Source organism: Micropterus salmoides, unplaced genomic scaffold (assembly GCF_014851395.1).
Source record: "Micropterus salmoides isolate LMB-PRFRI ecotype aquatic unplaced genomic scaffold, ASM1485139v1 Ms_hic_scaffold_9, whole genome shotgun sequence".
In the NCBI taxonomy this organism is placed as follows: domain Eukaryota; kingdom Metazoa; phylum Chordata; class Actinopteri; order Centrarchiformes; family Centrarchidae; genus Micropterus; species Micropterus salmoides.
Genome location: NW_024044681.1, coordinates 27471002 through 27489979, shown reverse-complemented (window position 1 = coordinate 27489979; position 18978 = coordinate 27471002). Strand labels below are relative to the sequence as shown.

The following is an 18978-nucleotide window of genomic DNA, read 5'->3' as shown; positions in this document are numbered from 1 at the left end:
TGGGGTTTGCAGTATATGCATGCTTCATCTTCACTGTTGTATCACATTGAGAAAATCTTAGTGGACAAATGTGTTCGCTTATTAACTCGTGTTGTCCAGAACAGTGGTTTGACAACTTTTTCACGTCAAGGACCCCTAAACTGACCCAAAAGGAGACCACGGACCCCCATCCGATAGGGTTTTGGCTTTTAGAGATTTTATTACAGGAAATGTATGAAACCCATGACTATAAAATAGTCAGATATTCTGCCACTGTGTTACTCATGGATGGTCCACAGACCCCACTTTGAGAAAGTCTAGAATATGATTGAAGATGTTGTCAAAACTACATCTGAATGTACAGAATTCCGAAGCATGTCAATGTTTTCTGTAACTGTATTTATATCTTATAAACATTTCAATAAATATCCACCCAGTCTAACAAGACTAAAAACTGTAAATGTTCCTCATAGGTGCACTTTAACATTCTTATTAGAATCATATGGCAACATTTAATAATCTAAAATATAGAAAGTCCACAATGTTCAATTGCCCATGAGTCATTATTATAGAGGCTCTCTCTTTTAGATAAAAATTTTGGAGGGGTAATTTGGTTCCTACTGTCAAGCTTGGAAATGTATGATTTACCACTTTACAATATAACCTGCACCTTTTCTTTGTTACCGTTAAGGTCAAGGAGGCCTCTTCCACAATGAAACCCAGATGCTATGCCTAGAGTGACATCTCAAAATACTGCCCTAATATCAAACAGGAAGGCTGTATAATAGAAAAGTGTTTTTTTGTACAAATTTTGTGTCCAAAAATTTAAAAATGAGTACAATTTCCCCAACAATTTCAACTTGATATATTAGATACTTTGTGTATAGGTAGATTTATTTTGGCACAATACAACAGGGTATAGAGTGAAATTGAGTTTGTAACTCCCTTCTGCTACGTAGCAGACAATATACATTAATATAGAAGCAATTTTAAAATTGGTAAGCAGAAATAAACTATAATCAATGGAGCATGGAGGATGAATATGAGTTCAAAAGTCTGATAGCTTGGGGAAAAAGCTGCTCTGCAGTCTGGTGGTGCAACAGGCACATGTTACCATGTTGTAAACCTTAGGGTAAACAAAGTATTTTTTTGCATTCACAAGATGACATTGACTACCTAAAAAACAAACATCTTAAAAATCTTTCTCATAAATATGGAAACTTCCTTTACCTCTCTTGAATATTCAGAAAACAAAACCAGTGAAATGTTAATATTTAGGCCTATCTGACCGTTTAATACAGAAAATGATTCCTAATGTCTATGTGAAAGTTGTACATTTGAATATTTAAATATTTATTCATTTTCCATAAAGAAATCAAACCGTCCAGTATTGCATTGTTTCACTGGAGGGCGCTAACACAAAGCACCAGGTGGTCTGGGAACAACTTGAGAAAGGAGGCCATTCACTAGCCTGTTTTAGCTACACACACCTAGCTACTGTTAGCTAGCCGGCGGCTAACGCGCAAGCTAATCGTCAGTTTGTCTTAATGTCGCCCATCTTACCAAGTGATGGCAAGAGAACAGTGTTCACAAACCGAAGCTGGTGAGTGCTTGGCGTCCCTTTGACTCGCGATAAGACATTTTGTATTTTCACAGTTTGCAGTTGTGTGCCAGCTAACGAGCTAAGTAACCGAGTACATCCCAAAGCTAGCCAATGCTAGCTCGGCTCAATAGTAACATTAGTTAGTACCAAGCTAACACACCTCTCTTTCTTTTTAGAACTGTATTACCTCATTGCCAGATTTCTGCAGTCTGGACCTTGTAAAAAATCTGCACAGGTAACACTCTACAGTAACCAAGATTTTTAACTCATATCGGTTTTAAGTCGTGTAAATAAGTAGCTGGTGCTAGCAGCTAACGCTAACTGTGTCTGTCCGTTGTTAGATTCTGATTGAGGAGCTGGAGGAGTATGAGGTGAGTTCAGCTGGACCTTTCTGTGTTTATTCTCCTGTGTGGTTTCCGTAATGCTGCCTATCTTTCCGCTTTTGGGGGCAACTTTTCAATAATTTTGGCTGGTGTGAGATAAGAGAGTGTGTTCCCGATCCGGGACAAAGCTGGCGAATTTAGTGCTATCTCTAACAACGTGTGTTTTAACTTTAGTTGGTCCCTGAACGATGGAGTTGGGACGGGAAGAAATACAAGCGGACCTTCCAAGAATGGGTGAGTGTGTATCGTCATAATTAACTTTTTGATCAAATGAAGCATATATCTATAATAATAGATAATTGCGTCTTAGCTGATGTTTATATTTTAAATTCAAGTAAACATCCAGAATAGTCGCGACAGTGGTATGTTTATGTTTAATAGAACACATTTAAACATTTATATTAGTATAGGCCTGTTGGTCAATAACTGTATACAGGCTTTGCTATTGTGTGGGCTAATGGGCGGAGACTAGAGACAAGTGCAGGCAGTGATAGGCTGAGCCATATTCATAGAACTGTCAGTCTTATGTCGTAGCCAGTGAACTCACTTGTGCTCGCGAGCGAACCGGAAGAATGGTAAGATAGTCTTTTGGTTGGCTGTGAGCTTTTCTGCCCCTCCTCTTTCATCCCATCACTCTGCCTCTCTATTTAGTTGTTTTTCCAACTAGCTGCGTTACAAGACCATGCTGCAAATTATAACAGGAAGAGTGAAACACAATTGTTAAACTTAAAAATGACTTGCAAACGTGTTTGAATTGTATGATAGGAATGTATGTTGTGAATATATAAAAAAAAATCCACCCTATCATGATTAACTGTAGTTACGTACATTTTAAATGGTGTTTTTTCAGTGTCTAGATGAAATCGTTTCTGTGAGAATGTTATGTTCCAGGCTCATATCTTGAAGGAATTCATTGGAATGTGAAGAAACAATAGAAGAGAGAATATAAACTAGTTTAGATGCCAGCTGTCATTTTGACTTTCACACCAAGCGAGGCCACATAATAGATGTGAAGCAACCTGAAGCTTTGTGGTATGTGAAAATGTGAAAACATTAATTGATGTTTTGCTGTTGTGGACACAATTTCCTTTAAGGGAAAAATAAATGTATCTTTTGACATAGAACTAGATGGGTAAGTCTGTTGGTCCAACATATGGGACAATATTCGCTTATAGCTGATATATTTGTATCGATGTCTGCTAGTAGATAACAAGAAATTGGAGTTCATATGTTTGTTTTAATTTAGAAAGTGTCTCCATTTCCACAAGTGTAAAATGTCCCAATTGGTACACATCACAGTCACACGTTTTTTTAAAAACATTTGTGTAACAAAATGATAATCAACTAACATTTTATTGTCTGATTTTTACAGATCTATTGGTATCAGCCTCAAAAATCCAGTATAAATGATTGTGGTGCTGTGTGTAATTAGCACCAGGCTGTTTAATCTGCTTAACAAAGCTGCAGTTCCTTTTATTCCTTTTATTTTTTTTGTCGTTTTATCAGTTCTTCAGTTTTTGAGAATGAAGTTGAGATGATAGTATTCTGGTGTTATTAAATGCCTGTCTCTGACTCCTGCAGGTGATTGTGAACCAGCACATTCCTGCAGACTATCTGCTCCATGTTTGCCAGCGCATAGGCCCTCTTATAGAGAAGGAGATCCCACCCAGCGTTCCTGGAGTCCAGACACTTCTGGGGCTGGGAAAACAGTCCTTGCTTCGTACCACCAAAAGTGAGCATTTCCCTCCCATCCACCAAAGCTTTTTTCTTCTCTTCTTCCACATATCAAAACTGATGTGATTTATTTTGTGTTTGTATCGTTTGTTGGCAATAGATCCGTTTCCAAATCAATAATCATTAAATTTTCACAATACTGTATATATTTTAATTCACTACCTGTGTAATTTAGGTTGTAGCCACAAAGTATGCAGTGGCTCAGCTGTCGCTGCACTCCACCGAGGACGTCCACCAGAACCTCCAGTCAGCAATGGAAATCCTCCCAATGTTGGTGTGTGAAACTTACCATTAAGATAACAAAAGGGCTTTTAATTCTGTTGCTTCCTCTAATCATTCTCATGTGTCTTTGTATCAAGTGTCCATCATGGGTGCGCGCCAGGCCACAGGCACTGCTCGTTTTGGCCAGGTCCTGCCATCTTCCTCCTACCAACACATGAAGATACACAAACGTATCCTTGGCCACCTTTCTTCAGTCTACTGTGTAGCCTTTGATCGCACTGGTCGTCGGATATTTACGGTGAGTGATGATGCCTGGCCAGATAAATATTGCAACAAAACTTTATCTGTAGTGTCTCACTAGTTGTGTTTCCATCAGTTGAGTCAGATTTAAACAAACAATTTGAATGTTGCAAAAGATAAGCTGCCAATCGGGCATTTCTTCATTGGTAGGGTTGAAGTGCGTGCAGAAATTCTTCCAGATCATAGAAAGAAGTTCTGTCGGAAAACGCATTAATGTTTACTCTAGTTCAGAATCTATTTTGCAAATACATTTAAGGGGGTTCTACAGATTTGTGCAGGTGACGTAACACCCTAACAACACAACATTTTTACTGATTAACATTAAATGTGTGATAATGAAAGGAAGCTGTGTCACTTAGCATCTAGTTAGCTTAAGATGGATCTGATTACTGGCACATGATGCAGTGATCTTATGAGGTCTGCCACACAGGTGATTCAGAGAAGCAAACGACTAAGGAAAGAATTAAGAAATATTGTTGGGATAATATTCAGATAATATTCATGTTTTTATCAGTTATATTCAGAATAGTCAATTATTTATGTTTGCATAACCACATGCCACAAATTATGTTCCCAATAACTCGCAAGTATGTTTGTTAATAGTTTCGTGGAGCTTGACGATAGTCGCTTTTCAGTCGAAGGTAGTTCCCAAAGAAGCTGTCTTATTTATTTGTTGCCTATGTGTTTTAGGGTTCTGATGACTGCCTGGTGAAAATCTGGGCCACAGATGACGGACGACTCCTGTCAACACTCCGCGGCCACTCAGCAGAGATCTGTGACATGGCCGTCAACCACGAGAATACTCTCCTTGCCTCAGCCAGCTGTGACAAAACCATCAGAGTTTGGTGCCTACGTACCTGTGCACCCATCACTGTTCTGCAGGCCCATGGTGCCTCCATCACATCCATACAGGTGAGACTGATGCGTTGTAAAGGTATAGGTACCAAATTTTAAATGAACCTTATCACCTAGATTCTGTGTTCTGCACCATATTAACTTCTCACAAAACCACTTGTTTGCTACTATTGCATTTTGTTAAATGTCACTCACTCCTTGCCTGTGACTAAACAACAATGACATTCTATCCCCTTAGTTTTGTCCTGCTGTCAAAGGGACAACGCGGTACCTGGCCTCCACCGGTGCAGACGGCATGGTGTGTTTCTGGAAGTGGCACTCGGTCAGCATGAAATTCAAGTAGGTGTTTGAAACATCTGTCGTAGCTTTTTTTTCTCCATGGTTTGTAGCGCTACTTAAGTTGCCATATTTCAATGAAACAACTGTAGCTTTTGTGTGTTTTTTTTTTTTAATTTATTTATTTTTTCCTCTTACCTCAGTGATCAACCAGTCAAGTTTGTTGAGCGGTCACGTCCAGGAGTACAGGTCTCCACTTCCTCCTTCAGTAGTGGTAAGTGTATTTCCCTGCCTGGTAACTTTTTTTTTTACTCTAGTTGCTGAAAAACCCATTTTACTTTTACGGCATTTGTTGTGAAGCACAGAAAGTGATAAAGTAGGTTTATTTATTTTTTTAAATCTCTAAAATTCTGTTTGCAAAATGGGAAATGTTTTAAGACTTACTGGGCAGATAAAATTAACATATATAAATAGCGACAAATCCAGAGGATATGGATGTACAGACATCGTCACTTCCATTTCATTTTATGTTTACTGTTAATAGGTGGTATGTTCATGGCTACCGGTGGCACTGATCATTTGATCAGGGTCTACTACCTTGGTGCTGAAACACCTATGAAGGTCTCTGAGATGGATGCTCACTCGGTAAGAAACAAACCGCAGTAGCTGCATCATTCTTGTTCCACTCTGTTTTACTTTTTATTTAAACAGGATCTTTGTAACTTAAATACTTATCCCTTTTTTTTTGTTTTTTTTTAGGATAAAGTTGTAGTCGTCCAGTTTAGCAATAACAGCGACAGGTGAGTGTGTTAACTGAGATCTACACAGACTTCAAACTGTTTTTTTGTGTGGTTTTTGAGCCTTTGACAGTTAAATGTGTATATGTGTCCAGCCTAAGGTTTGTAAGTGGCAGTCGCGACGGCACAGCCAGGATCTGGCATTACCAGCAACAAGAGTGGAAGAGTGTCACTTTAGACATGGCTGCCAGGCTGCCTGGGTAAGAGAGTAAACAGTATTCCAGAGTTTCATGATGCCATTCTGTCTCAAACTGCTTAGAATTTCATGTCTGATGTGATATTTTCTTCCAGGAGTGCTGCTGTCAATGGAGATGATAAAACCAAGCTGGTGGTGACCATGGTGGCCTGGGACCGTGCAGATAGCACCATAATCACAGCAGTGTCAAACTACCTGCTCAAAGTGTGGAGCACAACCACTGGACAGCTGCTGCATGTGTTATCTGTGAGTGGCTGAAGCTCTCTACAGCGCAGCTCCTTTTAGAATAAAAAAAAATTAATAAGACAGCTGTCGACAAACTGACCGCCCTGAATGTTTGTGCTCTCCCTCTTCAAGGGTCATGATGATGAGGTTTTTGTGATGGAGGCTCACCCGTTTGACTCCCGCATCATGCTATCTGCCGGCCATGATGGCAACATTTACATCTGGGACCTGACCAAAGGATCGAAGATCCGCAACTTCTTCAACATGGTAATTGACTGACAATGAGAATCACCTCCCTGTAGTTTTATTGTTTTTTTTACACCATGGTTGAGTTCATATTAAAATATTTGTTTCCAGATTGAAGGGCAAGGCCACGGTGCTATTTTTGACTGCAAGTTCTCAGCCGATGGGCAGCATTTTGCCTGCACTGACTCACACGGCCATTTGCTCATCTTTGGCTTCGGCTGCAGCAGACCATATGAGAAGGTAAGATCACATTACTGTATAATATATATTTTACTTTCTATCATCCATCTATCTAGTTCCTTTTGTGAAAGAACAAAATTCAGAGTCAATACAGTTAGGCTGCATGGTGGATTTACGGTTTCACAATGTTCTTTAATCATGACACCTGAATTTAAGCCAAAGTGTCACCAAAGATCATTCTGATGTATTGAAGGGAAGACTGCTAATAAAGAAGCTCTCTTTTGTAACTTTCTCTGTGTCCTGGTCTGCCCTGTGGAGGGTGGCACGCTAACAGCAATTTGAAAGTATTTTTACCTCATCATCACATGTATCCCTGGTTCCCTCCAGATTCCTGACCAGATGTTTTTCCACACGGACTACCGACCTCTTATTCGTGACTCTAACAACTACGTGCTGGACGAGCAGACGCAGCAAGCCCCACACCTCATGCCTCCACCCTTCCTGGTGGATGTTGACGGGAATCCTCACCCTCCTCACTACCAGCGCCTGGTGCCAGGGAGAGAGAACTGCCAGGAGGAGCAGCTAGTACCCCAGCTAGGATACATGGCTAACAGTAAAACCCGCTCCCTCATTACTCATACCAATCACAATGCTTGCACAGTTTGAACTTAGCAAATATATATCAGTGACAGAGTTTGACCCAAGGTCTGCCTTTTTGATGCTTAGGCGATGGAGAGTTGGTTGAGCAGGTACTTGGCCAGCAAACGGCAGAAAACAGAGAGAGCCTGTTGGACAATCTCATCAGACAGTTGCAGAACGAGCAGGACGAGCTTCAGAATGCAGAAGTGCAGGCAGAAGAGGCAGAGGGTATGTTGTACTTTACATCACGTAAGCAAATCATTTTTGTAATTTTCTTCGTTTATTTGGTTTGTCCAGTGTGCCTTTTAAATTATGCATATAAAATTCTACTGTATATCTACTTTAGTATACTTTAGTAAAGTCTTCTACTTTATTATAAAACAGTGAGCTTGACTGTTGTATGGATACTAGATGTTTAACTGTGAAGTGTAGTCAACTTATTTTTCCAAAAATACCATATTTCCCAAATAACTCCACATTTTTTTCTTATTTTCAGCTGATGCAGCAGAGACGGTGGCCTCCTCCCCAGCTGCTGGATCACGCAGAAGCGGGCAGGTGGATGGCGTGTGGCAGATGCCGCATAATGCCCTGCGTAGTCAAGTGGCCACCGAGAGAGACTTGCTGGCCTGGAGCCACAGAGTGATGGTCAACGAAGTGCCGCATGGGACATTCAGGTGAGGCATTACATTCCTTACTCTACAGAGAGCAGATTAGATTTTTAAACACATTTATATATTTTATATAAATTGTTCTATTGTGTACAATCTATGATGGAAATTATTATTATTATTCTAGAGCTTTTGAGGAGTGCAGACGAGCAAAAGGCGACATGGAGTGTTCTCTATACAATGCAGAGAGGAGGAAGAAACCAGTAACGTGCACTCCCAAGGTACAGTATTCTTCCCTTCACAGTTGTTTCAACAAGTCAAAAATACGATCTATGCCAAGTCATTCCTGCTCTCCTCATTTTCCACCCTCCTTCCACACTTTGTAGAGCGATCCAATGAATTCCCGCCTGCGCTCCCTGCGGCCGACCAAGAAGAAGCAGCAGCGACACGCCTATCAGACGCGCTCAGCCCAAGTCCGCCGTCCTGGGACCAGGAGTCGAGTTCCCAACAACCGACGTAACTCTGACAGCCAGATAGACTCTGACAGTGATGGAGATGTATGTTACTTCTTCTTCTACTCCACATATCAAAATATGACCTGCACAATTTTGTTGTGCATATGTAACATGCACAACAAAATTGCTGCAGCTACCATCTTCCAAAAAGTGTAATATGATATTTTGAGTATATATTTTTATTTTATTTATATACATAAAATAGAAATTATGTCATAAAGTTAGAAACAAGCACTATCTTGTTAACTGCCATTCATAGTAGTAAAGTTGTTTTCTGGCTTTTTGTTGACAGGCAGCGGAACAGGTGGAGCAAAGTGAAGCCTCTTCTGATGGTGAAGCTCAGTGGCAGAGTGAAAGCAGCTCCAGGTAAATAAATGTCTTTTGACTGAGCTGTGTTTTCAAGATGTAGTTAAAGTATAATCACCCAACTAACAACAACTCTCTTTAATTCTCAGTAACTCCTCCAGTGAATATTCTGATTGGACAGCCGATGCTGGGATCAATCTCCAGCCGCCAAAGCGACCAACCAGGAGGCCCGTACAGCCCCAGGGTTACAGCAGCTCTGAGGAGGAAGAAGGCGATGACAAGGCAAAGGAGGCCAAGAAGAGGGACAATGAGAAGAGGAAGAAGCCCAAGGAGACCAAACAGGTGAGCTAACATGATGTGCAACTCCTGCACTCACAGTAAAAAAAACATCTTGGTGGGAACATTAGTTGTGCCCCTGGTTTTAAATTCTGTCCAGCAGCTCTGTGCTCACTGCAGCCTGACCTCACAGTACAGGAGAAATCTTGTATCTAAACATTTTCTTTTAACAAACTGTATATACTTAGAAACCCACGTCCTCTCTGGCTGGACTTGATGCGGAGGAGTGGCTGCCACCATCGTGGATAATGGAAACTATCCCACGCCGCTCTCCTTTTGTTCCACAAATGGGAGATGAGGTAAGGAGTGTCACTCCAATAACCAACAGACAAATACTCTGCATTACATGCATTTTGATCGTGGTTCTCCTGTCGTCCTCCAGCTCATGTACTTCAAACAGGGCCATCAGGCCTACGTACGGGCTGTCCGCAGGGCCAAGGCATACAGCATCAATCCTCAGAAACAGCCGTGGAACAAACTCGACATCAGGGTGAGGCACAGTTTTATTAAAAAAACAGTGTACAGTGTCTCTTACTTCCTCCATTAAACCAGCTGTCTGGAGAATAACTTTCTGAAACTGGTAATCCGATGGCCATGCCCACTTTCCACTGCAGTTGGCCCTAAGCAATTTTTTTTCCTCCACAGTCTTACCTCCACACAGCTGAACCGCATACTTCACCTTTATATTGGTAAAGACTAGTAAATATTGCAGATTTATTAAGTTGCAGGATTATTAGGTTATTAGATCTTAGCATCAGTTTGTTTTTAAGCCATGCTAGTGACACCACTCTAGGGAGGGCAGTATCACAAAATCCCACATTTTGGGGTATCCACGGTGTCCAGAGAATGAATCTTAATGCCCCTGATGATCCTCTGACTTTTGAATCAGTGCCATAATCAAATGTCAAAATTTCATAATCTTCTTAGTTTTATGTCCAAATTCAAACATAATGACATTCCCATCAGCCTGCTAGGTTTAGTGCTAACTAGCACACTTTAACAAGCTAAACTAAGGTGGTGAACATGGTTAACATTTTGCCTGCGTAACATCAACATGTTAGCATTGTCACCACTGTGAATAAGTATGGCCTCACAGAGCAACTAGCATGGTTGTAGACTTTTAGTCTTGTTAATTGAGCATTCGAACGTGACTTTTAACATAGCATAATAATTGGCGCTAGGTCGGCTGCTTAAGAATCTCCCATACATCTGGTGTCCTTGGCTTCATGTACAATTGTTGCAGAATGGGAAAACAATTTGTGGAGAACAGCAAGAATCTATCATTTGAATTCAGTATAATTGCAACTTATCTGAGTCCCACAACCAATCATACTAAACGTGTTAAGAGCTGTGTGCAGCTGTAATCTTAACTTCTTTTCATATTTCTTTTTGAGAAGTTCTATTCTTCATCATGTTCATTCATCAGGAGTCATACCTTTTGTTGGAATTTCTTCTGCCCCTTCAGGACCAGGAATCTGTGAAGGTGGTTGGAATTAAATATGAAGTGGGACCTCCCACCCTCTGCTGCTTAAAACTGGCTTTCTTGGACCCAGTCTCAGGGAAGATGACCAATGATTCTTTCTCCTTAAAGTGAGCATTTATATACAGTATATACAGTACAAGATAATAAAACCAAATTTAAGTGTGTTTCACAACTTCTTTTTTTTTTTTTATTCCCACACTCCAAAGGTACCATGACATGCCTGATGTCATAGATTTCCTGGTACTGCAACAGTTTTACAACGAGGCTAAAGAGCACAACTGGCAGCCAGGTTAGTGTTGGTGATGTGTTTACCACTCACGTTCATTGTTGTGGACAGTCCTTCACTTGTATTTGATCTTGTCTTCACTTTGCTCCCTTTAGGTATGAGGTTCCGGAGCATCATCGATGACGCCTGGTGGTTTGGCTCTGTGGAGGACCAGGAGCCTCTGCAACCGGAGTATCCAGATAGCCTGTTTCAGTGCTTTGCAGTAAAGTACGTCTGTTTGTGGCTGCTGGAGCACTACTCTATTAGCAGTGCTTTCTGTTAATATCATGTTCTTTGCTCACCTGCTATCACTTTTCATTAAAGTAAAAGCAAGTAACCTTTTTTTTTTTTTTTTTCTTGATTCATCAGGTGGGATAATGGTGAGCGGGAGAAAATGAGTCCCTGGGACATGGAGCCTATTCCTGAGGAAGGTCAGTAGTATTATATGGTTGTAATCCTGTGCAATACATTGTTTTTAATATGATGGTTTGTTAAATTACAAGCACAATGTTGAAAGATTAGACAAAATAAGAGCACTTTGGTGAAATATTCTGTTTCTATTTACTCCAAATTTAGGTTAGTCTCACAGAGAATTTTATTCTTTCATTACAAAGATGTCATAAATTATTTTGTACCATTCCTCTACTGAAGGGGTTTCTGGCTTCAGCCATTTCTTTGTCATTACTTTTCTAGCTGCAAAAATTATACTTGAATGTAGAGAATGTTGAATGTAGAAACCCAAACAGTTATTCTCACCTGTAAGACATTATTGTCCTAAATACTGCCCAAAATTAGTGTTCCAATTTAGGGACTATTCATGAGACTGAGCTTGATATCCTCTATTGAGACACAATAATTAGACCAAAGTTCCACTGACATAGTACTATTTGTTTCCCTTTCCCATTTTGTTTTATGTAGTAGTCTGCATGATTTTACTTACTTTAAGTAAAATTAAAGTCAATTTTATAGCTTTCTTCTGTAAAAATGGAGCAGTTTGGCCAAAAGTGATGGTGAATCACACATCCATGGCCTCATTAGAAATCACAATGAGGTAAAGCAGAGAAGGTGTTCAGAAAAGACATTGTGCTGAGGGAGTCGAGTTGAAATCTCAAGTAAATAATGCAAGCATACATCAAAATGTTGCAAAATATAATGGTAAACTGTATCAGTATAGACAAATCAAATATATATTAAGGAAAACACAATTGAAATTACAAATATTATATTCATTTAACTTCCGTCAATATTTGCCATCAATGTGTTTCGGTTCAGGAAGTCCTGGGATTTTGTTTCAGGTGGCATTGTTTCCGTTATTGTGTGGCTGATAATAATCTTATTTTTGCTTAATGTATGCTTTGAGCAATTAACTTAATACTGCTTCATTTTCTGACACATTCTGGGGCTCCATTAGCTGCATTGCCAGAACAGGTTGGTGATGGCGTGGAGGTGGCAGAGGAGGAGATAAAGGCTCTACTTTACAGGCCTCAGGAAGGAGAATGGGGGGCTCACACACGAGATGAAGAGTGTGAGAGAGTCATCCATGGCATCGATCAGCTTCTTACACTGGGTACGCCACCGAATGCTTGATGCCGGAAAAGTTTGACCTCGCTCATGTCTGCCATGTTTAATGTCAATTCTGTCTGTCCACAGAGGTGGCCAAACCATTCGCGTCACCAGTAAACCTGCGGGACTACCCTCTGTACTGCACTGTGGTGGCTTACCTCACTGACCTCAGCACAATCCGCAAACGACTGGAGAACCGCTTCTACAGGTGGAGCAGCGCACATGACCTCACACAGAATGGCATATTTTATATTCACCAGAAATTCAAAGTCCTGATGCCAAAGTGTTGAAATATGAGCTTAAAATGTGGATGTTATTCTCTCCTGCAGGCGGATTTCTGCATTAATGTGGGAGGTGCGCTACATTGAACACAACGCACGCACTTTCAACGAACCGCAGAGCCCCATTGTAGCATCTGCCAAGGTGGTGACTGACGTTCTCCTGCACTACATTGGGTAAGACTCCATAGAGTTCAAGTTAAACTCCGTATGTTATAGCCACCTCACTGATACTTCAACGCAGGAGTAACATTGATGAATTGACTGATTCCTTGGCCCTCTGTCTCCTGCAGGGACCAGAGCTGCACAGACATCTTGGATCTGTATCACAAACTAAAGTATGAGATCAGCAGCGGAGGAGAAGCTGAGGTGAGAGAGTTGGGTTGTGTTGTTTTTACATTTTGGTGACTGCTCTTTCTTCTTATTGTTTTTGCTGTAAAATTTTGGTTTCCATGTGTTCGTCTGCAGGCTGAGTTGGATGTGGACTCTGACACTCCAGGAACATCTACAGGACATCGGGTAAGAGGGACCAGAGTCCAGTGTAACACAACATTCCACCTTAGACCGCCACAGATTTAAAATCCCCTGCAGTAGCTTCACTCTTAGTCTTTTTAATTTTCTCTCTGCCAGGGATCTAACCCGAATTCTAAGAAACGTGGTGTGGCTTTGGATGTGAAAGCATGGCGAGGTCAATGCCGAGAGCTGCTGCGTCGAATGAAGGCCTCGCCGGATTCAGAACCTTTCAGACAGCCTGTGGATCTCTTTGAGTATCCGGTAAAACAGCATCCAGAACAACAAACTTGAAATAACATTAGAAATGCATGTAAAAGCACAAGTTAAATTAAAATGGATCTGTGTACATGAACACTTCTACTCTCTACCTCTACATTTTGTTCAGGACTACCGAGACATCATTGACACTCCCATGGATCTGGGTACAGTGTCAGAGACGCTGGTTGAAGGGAATTATGAAAACCCAATGGAGTTTGCCAAAGACATCCGCCTCATTTTCAGCAACTCCAAAGCATACACTCCTAACAAGAAATCACAGGTGAAAAAACATCCCTGAGATTTAAAAAAGGACTGCCACTACAGTAGTAAAGTCTGAAAAAGTAGTAGTCTAGTCGTTTACATTGCAACTCTCTTGTTATATGTCTAGATCTACACCATGACCCTCAGCTTGTCGGCCTTCTTTGAAAAACACATCATCGCCATCATCTCTGACTACAAGTCAGCCCTTCAGAATGAACGGCGGTCTCGTCAGAGGCTCAGTTACAGGGACAGATTGCACAACGGAGGCAGCTCCCCGCCTATTAGTCCATCCCCCAGGTACTGAGCCTCTTTCAACAAACCCGTTAGTCAACATTTCACATTATCAAATGATCTTTTCCGGTGTACACAGGGTGTCTGCAGATCCTAGAAATAGCTCAAATGTGCTGCTTTAGAAATACATTAGAACTCTTCTGTGTTATTTCTGCTGAGAAATAAATTCTAGTCCTGGTCTAAAAGGGTGTTTCAAAGCCTGACATTTAAGCGGATGAAAGTTGCAGGCACCCTGCCATTATGTAACGTAAGTAATTATTCTGAAATGTTGTTTGTTTTTTTCTGTTTCCATTCATCCAGTCATAAAGGGAAGCACAAGTCAGGGAAGGTGTCAAAGCCAAAAAAATCCCAGACCTCAACCAAGAATCGTTCTCAGAGACCACATCAGGGTATGACTGCGCTATTGTGGCTTCATGTGTTTTTAGGTCCCTGTATTGAGTAGGGTCTTGCTGTAAAATTGTTGTTGGTATCAGTGTTGGAAGTAAAAACAAAAATTATTCTTCCAAATTTGTAATTGCATTAATTTAGTCATTAATAGAAAAGTATTCTCCTTGTATTTTGCATTATTTTCTAGAAGTCTCATCATCAGCTCAGCAAAAGTTGAGTCTTACTCAACTTTTCTGCTGGACAACATTTACTTTTTATACATACAGAATTGACGCACGTTTAAATTTAGCATTGTGTAGCAAACTGTAATTTATGTGTAAAGCAATAACACAATTTTCAACGATACTTTAGTTATTACTGAAGATGAAGTGTAATGTATTACACTACTGATGTACTGTGAAAAGTAATATGATTACAGGCCTGATGAGTAAGTAGCCCTGTGTTGTTGCTTTAGCTCAGCAAAGCAGCAGTGTAGCAGAGGAAGAGGACACGCAGCCTTCTTCTCCAAGTTCAGGGACGAGCAGCGAGAGCAGAGACCAGGGGCCACACCGCGTGACCCGCAGCCAAGCAACTCCAGAGAAGAAGTCAGGTATCTTAAGCAGAATGTATTTACTTCTTTCATTTTTATTTGACTTTGGAATCATGGTGCAGAAGTGAACCATCGTCGTCTTTGTGTTGCATCAGGGCACCAGCGTAACTTGCATCTAAGTAACGGCTCCAGACAGCGCCACAGGCGAGAAGCGCAACAGTCTGACGACAATGAGGAGGCGTCCGGATCCAACAGCTCCTCGTCAGAATCGTCTTCCACCTCATCATCATCATCCTCTTCCTCGTCGTCGTCGGTCAGTGACAACAGCTCTGATTCTGAGATGGAGAAGTACGTGGAAGGTGGAGATCACGACTACAGCAAAGCCCCCTGCCTTTCAGTACGCCTCTCAGCTAAGGGTAAGGTGGCGGCCTCAGGGAAGAGGAGACACAAGGGAGAAAAGGATGAGGCACAGAGACCTAAAAGAGCACGAGTGCAGCTGCCGGTAGAGGATGAGGATGAGGATGAGGATGATGAAGAAGAAGAAGAAGAGGAAGAGGAGGAGGAGGAGGAGGAGGAGGAGGAAGAGCAGCTGCAACAGCAACCAGTGATTGTAAGACAAGATGAGGATGAGGGAGAGGAGGAGGAGCCTGAGGAGGAGGAGGAACCTGAGGAGGAGGAGGAGGAGGAGCCTGAGGAGGAAGAGGAGGAGCCTGAGGAGGAGCCTGAGGAGGAGGAGGAGGACAACTCTGCGGTGCAGAAAGGTGCTGCAGCGGCAGCAGCAGCTAGCAGTCCGAAAGGCAACCAGTCCAAGTCTCGGCGGGTCAATACACGCAACCAGGGCCGCAGAACAGTTCTGTACAGGGACGACTCAGAGGACGATGGCCATGGGTCAAAAGAAGACCCCCTCAACCTGGGTATGTCCCGCTCAGGACGGGTACGCCGTATGACTGAGAAAGCCCGTGTCAGCCACCTCATGGGCTGGGGTCACTGACACCTCGCCCCTTTTCAAACCTCAATAAAAACAGCTGTTAAACATGAGTAATACTTCAGGGATTTTTTTCTTTCTTTTTGTACAAGTGTGTATATATAAAATATATATATATGGTTTTCTCAGACTGCTTATGACTGTCAAACTGATAGCTGGTGCTCATGAGATGTTGCCAAGGAGTTTGCTTCCCTGGTCAACAGAGCTACTGTTCAACACGGACCTTCTCCAACTGGACTAACTCACCTCGGCCTTACTGCTCGCTGGAGGAGTCTTTAAGACACGGCACTGCTCTTCTTCTCCTCCTCCTTGTCCTGTGCGTTCCACGTCCAGTACTAAACACTATACCCCGCCTCCTTTCTACTCCCCTCGCCCCACCCACAACTTTTCTTACTCCTGGTCACCAAAGAAGGATGCGGAGATGCCAAAAAATGGTGCTCATATTTTATTTCTGTTGTGTTGATTTTTCTCAACAAGTAAATTTAACAAAGCGTTTCATGCCAGTGGTCACTAATCCAGACTCGACCACCATGTAATCACTTAAGGTCACTGATGTCAACTTTTTTGGTACTTGGTCTTTCCACACAACCACAAGCCTTAGTTTTCAGGGCTCACATCAGTCAGATTTTATTCTTTCTGTGGCTGGAGTCATGACAAGTGTAGTTCGGGCACTAGCAATACTGAGGAATCAGACTGAAGTCAGTAGAATACAGTACTATAGTAATACCCCAGCTCCTACAGCCGTCGGTGGACAACTTGACACCCTTGGCCTGTGAATGTTTAATGTTTTCCCTTCTTCCCTTTTGGTGGTGTTGACTGTTTTAGGCTCTTCAATTCTGGTTTTTGGTTAGAATTGGGTGCTTGTATTTTTTGTTTCTTTTTTTGATTTTTGTTTTTTTTTCTTGGGTAAAAAAGCCACTGCGTCCAGTTTGTGTTTGTACTGTTGTGCGCCCTTGATGGATCAGAGTTGCATCTGTTCATGGTTGCTTCCACAACACCTTCTCCACTCAGCATGTGCAAAAGCAAGGGGTCCCTGGCCTACTCTCTTACACAGAAATATTTATTTTTCCATTGTACTATACCTGGGTTACTTTAACTATTTTGTACATTAATAGTGATGAGAAAAGGAAAATATTTGCACATTTATCTACTCCACGTGGCAGCTGAGTAATACAAATATTAGAGGAGGAGAGACCTCATGATTTTTGTGTAAGATTGTTTGAACTGTGCCAGCACACATTACTTTGGTCTTTCTTTTATTTTTAACAAGTAGCAAGTTAAACCTGTGTATGATGAAGATGAAGGTCTCATCTGATTGGCAATCTTATTCATGCTTTCTTTTGGTGTAAAGCAAAGGTAGCAACCATGGATAAGCCCTTTGTTATTATGTTGCCATCCCCCCCACAACCTCTTGTTTCTTATCATCTGTGGTCTGATGGGTTTTCTAGCTTCGGGTAGATCAACTGCACGCATGATTGCTTTTCCCATAATGTACTACAATTTTACAAATTTAGTTGGTGTCAGAATCACTGTGTCCAGTTTAAAGAGTGATTCTAGGCCTCCCTTGTGGGATTACAACAAAACGGGTGCACCCTTTTTTGTTTTTCTTTTTTTACACCAATAATGTTTACTTTAAAGCTTGTGCAGTCGTCGGTTGGTAAATCAATTGAGTCAGTGTCCAGTCAGGAGAAACCAGGAAAGCTGACTCTCAAAATCTCATTTTAACACTGGTTGCTCTTATCCAAACACACCACCTCATCAGTCTGCCTCTGTGTGGTCACTGAAATAAGAGAGGCCTCAGAGGTTATTTTGTTGTTTTGTCTTTATTATTTTTTGGGGGGGGCGAGCTAAAGAGTTTGGTTTGTGTTGGTTTCTCAGAGATAAAAAAAAATAAAAAAATACTAGGGTGCTCCGAGCGGCAGCATTAACTGGCGTCTTGAAATTATTCTGGTTGAGTGTGAGAAGACTAAGATTCATATTTTGGAATCTTATTTTCGTATAGTAGATGGCTCTTAGTCTTGCCTCAATATCAGATTAGTTGATGACAAATACAACAGTAAGATTCTACTGTAGGTGGAATGAGCTTATGTGACTGTCTTTTATACACAATGTTTTGATTGTATGTGTTTTCTTTTTTAATTAAAAACAGATTTCTCAAAATGAATTTGTTGTTCCGATGTTTCCGTTCTTTCACGAATTCTGACTGTGGTAAGCACTGGGACTTGGGAGTCAGCTGTAGTCTTTATAATCGTACGGTCATAAAATGCACCTGAAGGCAAAGATCCAAGAGTTGCAGAATACTGGGATTGCTTGACCTTGATTGACAGACAGCCGTAAAACCTGACTGTACCATTTGTGACTGCTGAACTGCATTAATGCACTGAAATCTGGGGTGAGTCAGACGTGGAACAAACAAGGTTGAGCTGTGACGCACCATGCTTTGCCACACCTAGAAAATGCAGACACTGGAGGATCATGGGAATTGAAATGGATCAATGTATAAAGAGGTAAAGGTCACTTTAAAGGATGCTGAAAGGGCAAAGCAAAATGTGGCAGCTGGTAGAACAAATGATGAAAATGTGACTGTATAAATTAGTAGTGCTGTTATATCAAAAACAGACTGATTATTAATATCTATTATGTGATTACTGAAGATCAGAACTATCTAAATTCAGCCCTGATTATTTTAAGTGACTAAAATGTGACAAAAAGGCTGAGTTCTCACAATAGTAGAGACACAGCAGTGTGCAAACCAGACAAAGAGG

The 18978-nt window shown here is 41.3% G+C and overlaps 1 protein-coding gene across 1 annotated transcript; it reads left to right on the top strand.

The window, feature by feature from the left end:
- The first annotated feature begins 1033 nt into the window (after positions 1–1033).
- brwd3 (bromodomain and WD repeat domain containing 3) lies at positions 1034–18377 on the top strand. The gene is made up of 40 exons (XM_038708742.1): positions 1034–1582; positions 1759–1817; positions 1924–1953; positions 2140–2199; positions 3547–3697; positions 3875–3973; positions 4059–4219; positions 4912–5133; positions 5315–5415; positions 5556–5626; positions 5897–5997; positions 6112–6152; positions 6245–6349; positions 6441–6591; positions 6703–6837; positions 6928–7056; positions 7384–7609; positions 7723–7863; positions 8132–8309; positions 8431–8524; positions 8630–8800; positions 9051–9124; positions 9214–9406; positions 9589–9699; positions 9783–9890; positions 10866–10990; positions 11090–11172; positions 11265–11376; positions 11518–11579; positions 12560–12715; positions 12799–12919; positions 13041–13166; positions 13283–13358; positions 13458–13508; positions 13620–13763; positions 13888–14040; positions 14149–14318; positions 14613–14701; positions 15154–15288; positions 15384–18377. The coding sequence occupies exons 1-40, from the start codon at positions 1549–1551 to the stop codon at positions 16217–16219; spliced, it is 5385 nt and encodes a 1794-aa protein (XP_038564670.1). The 5' UTR covers positions 1034–1548; the 3' UTR covers positions 16220–18377.
- The last annotated feature ends 601 nt before the right edge of the window (positions 18378–18978 follow it).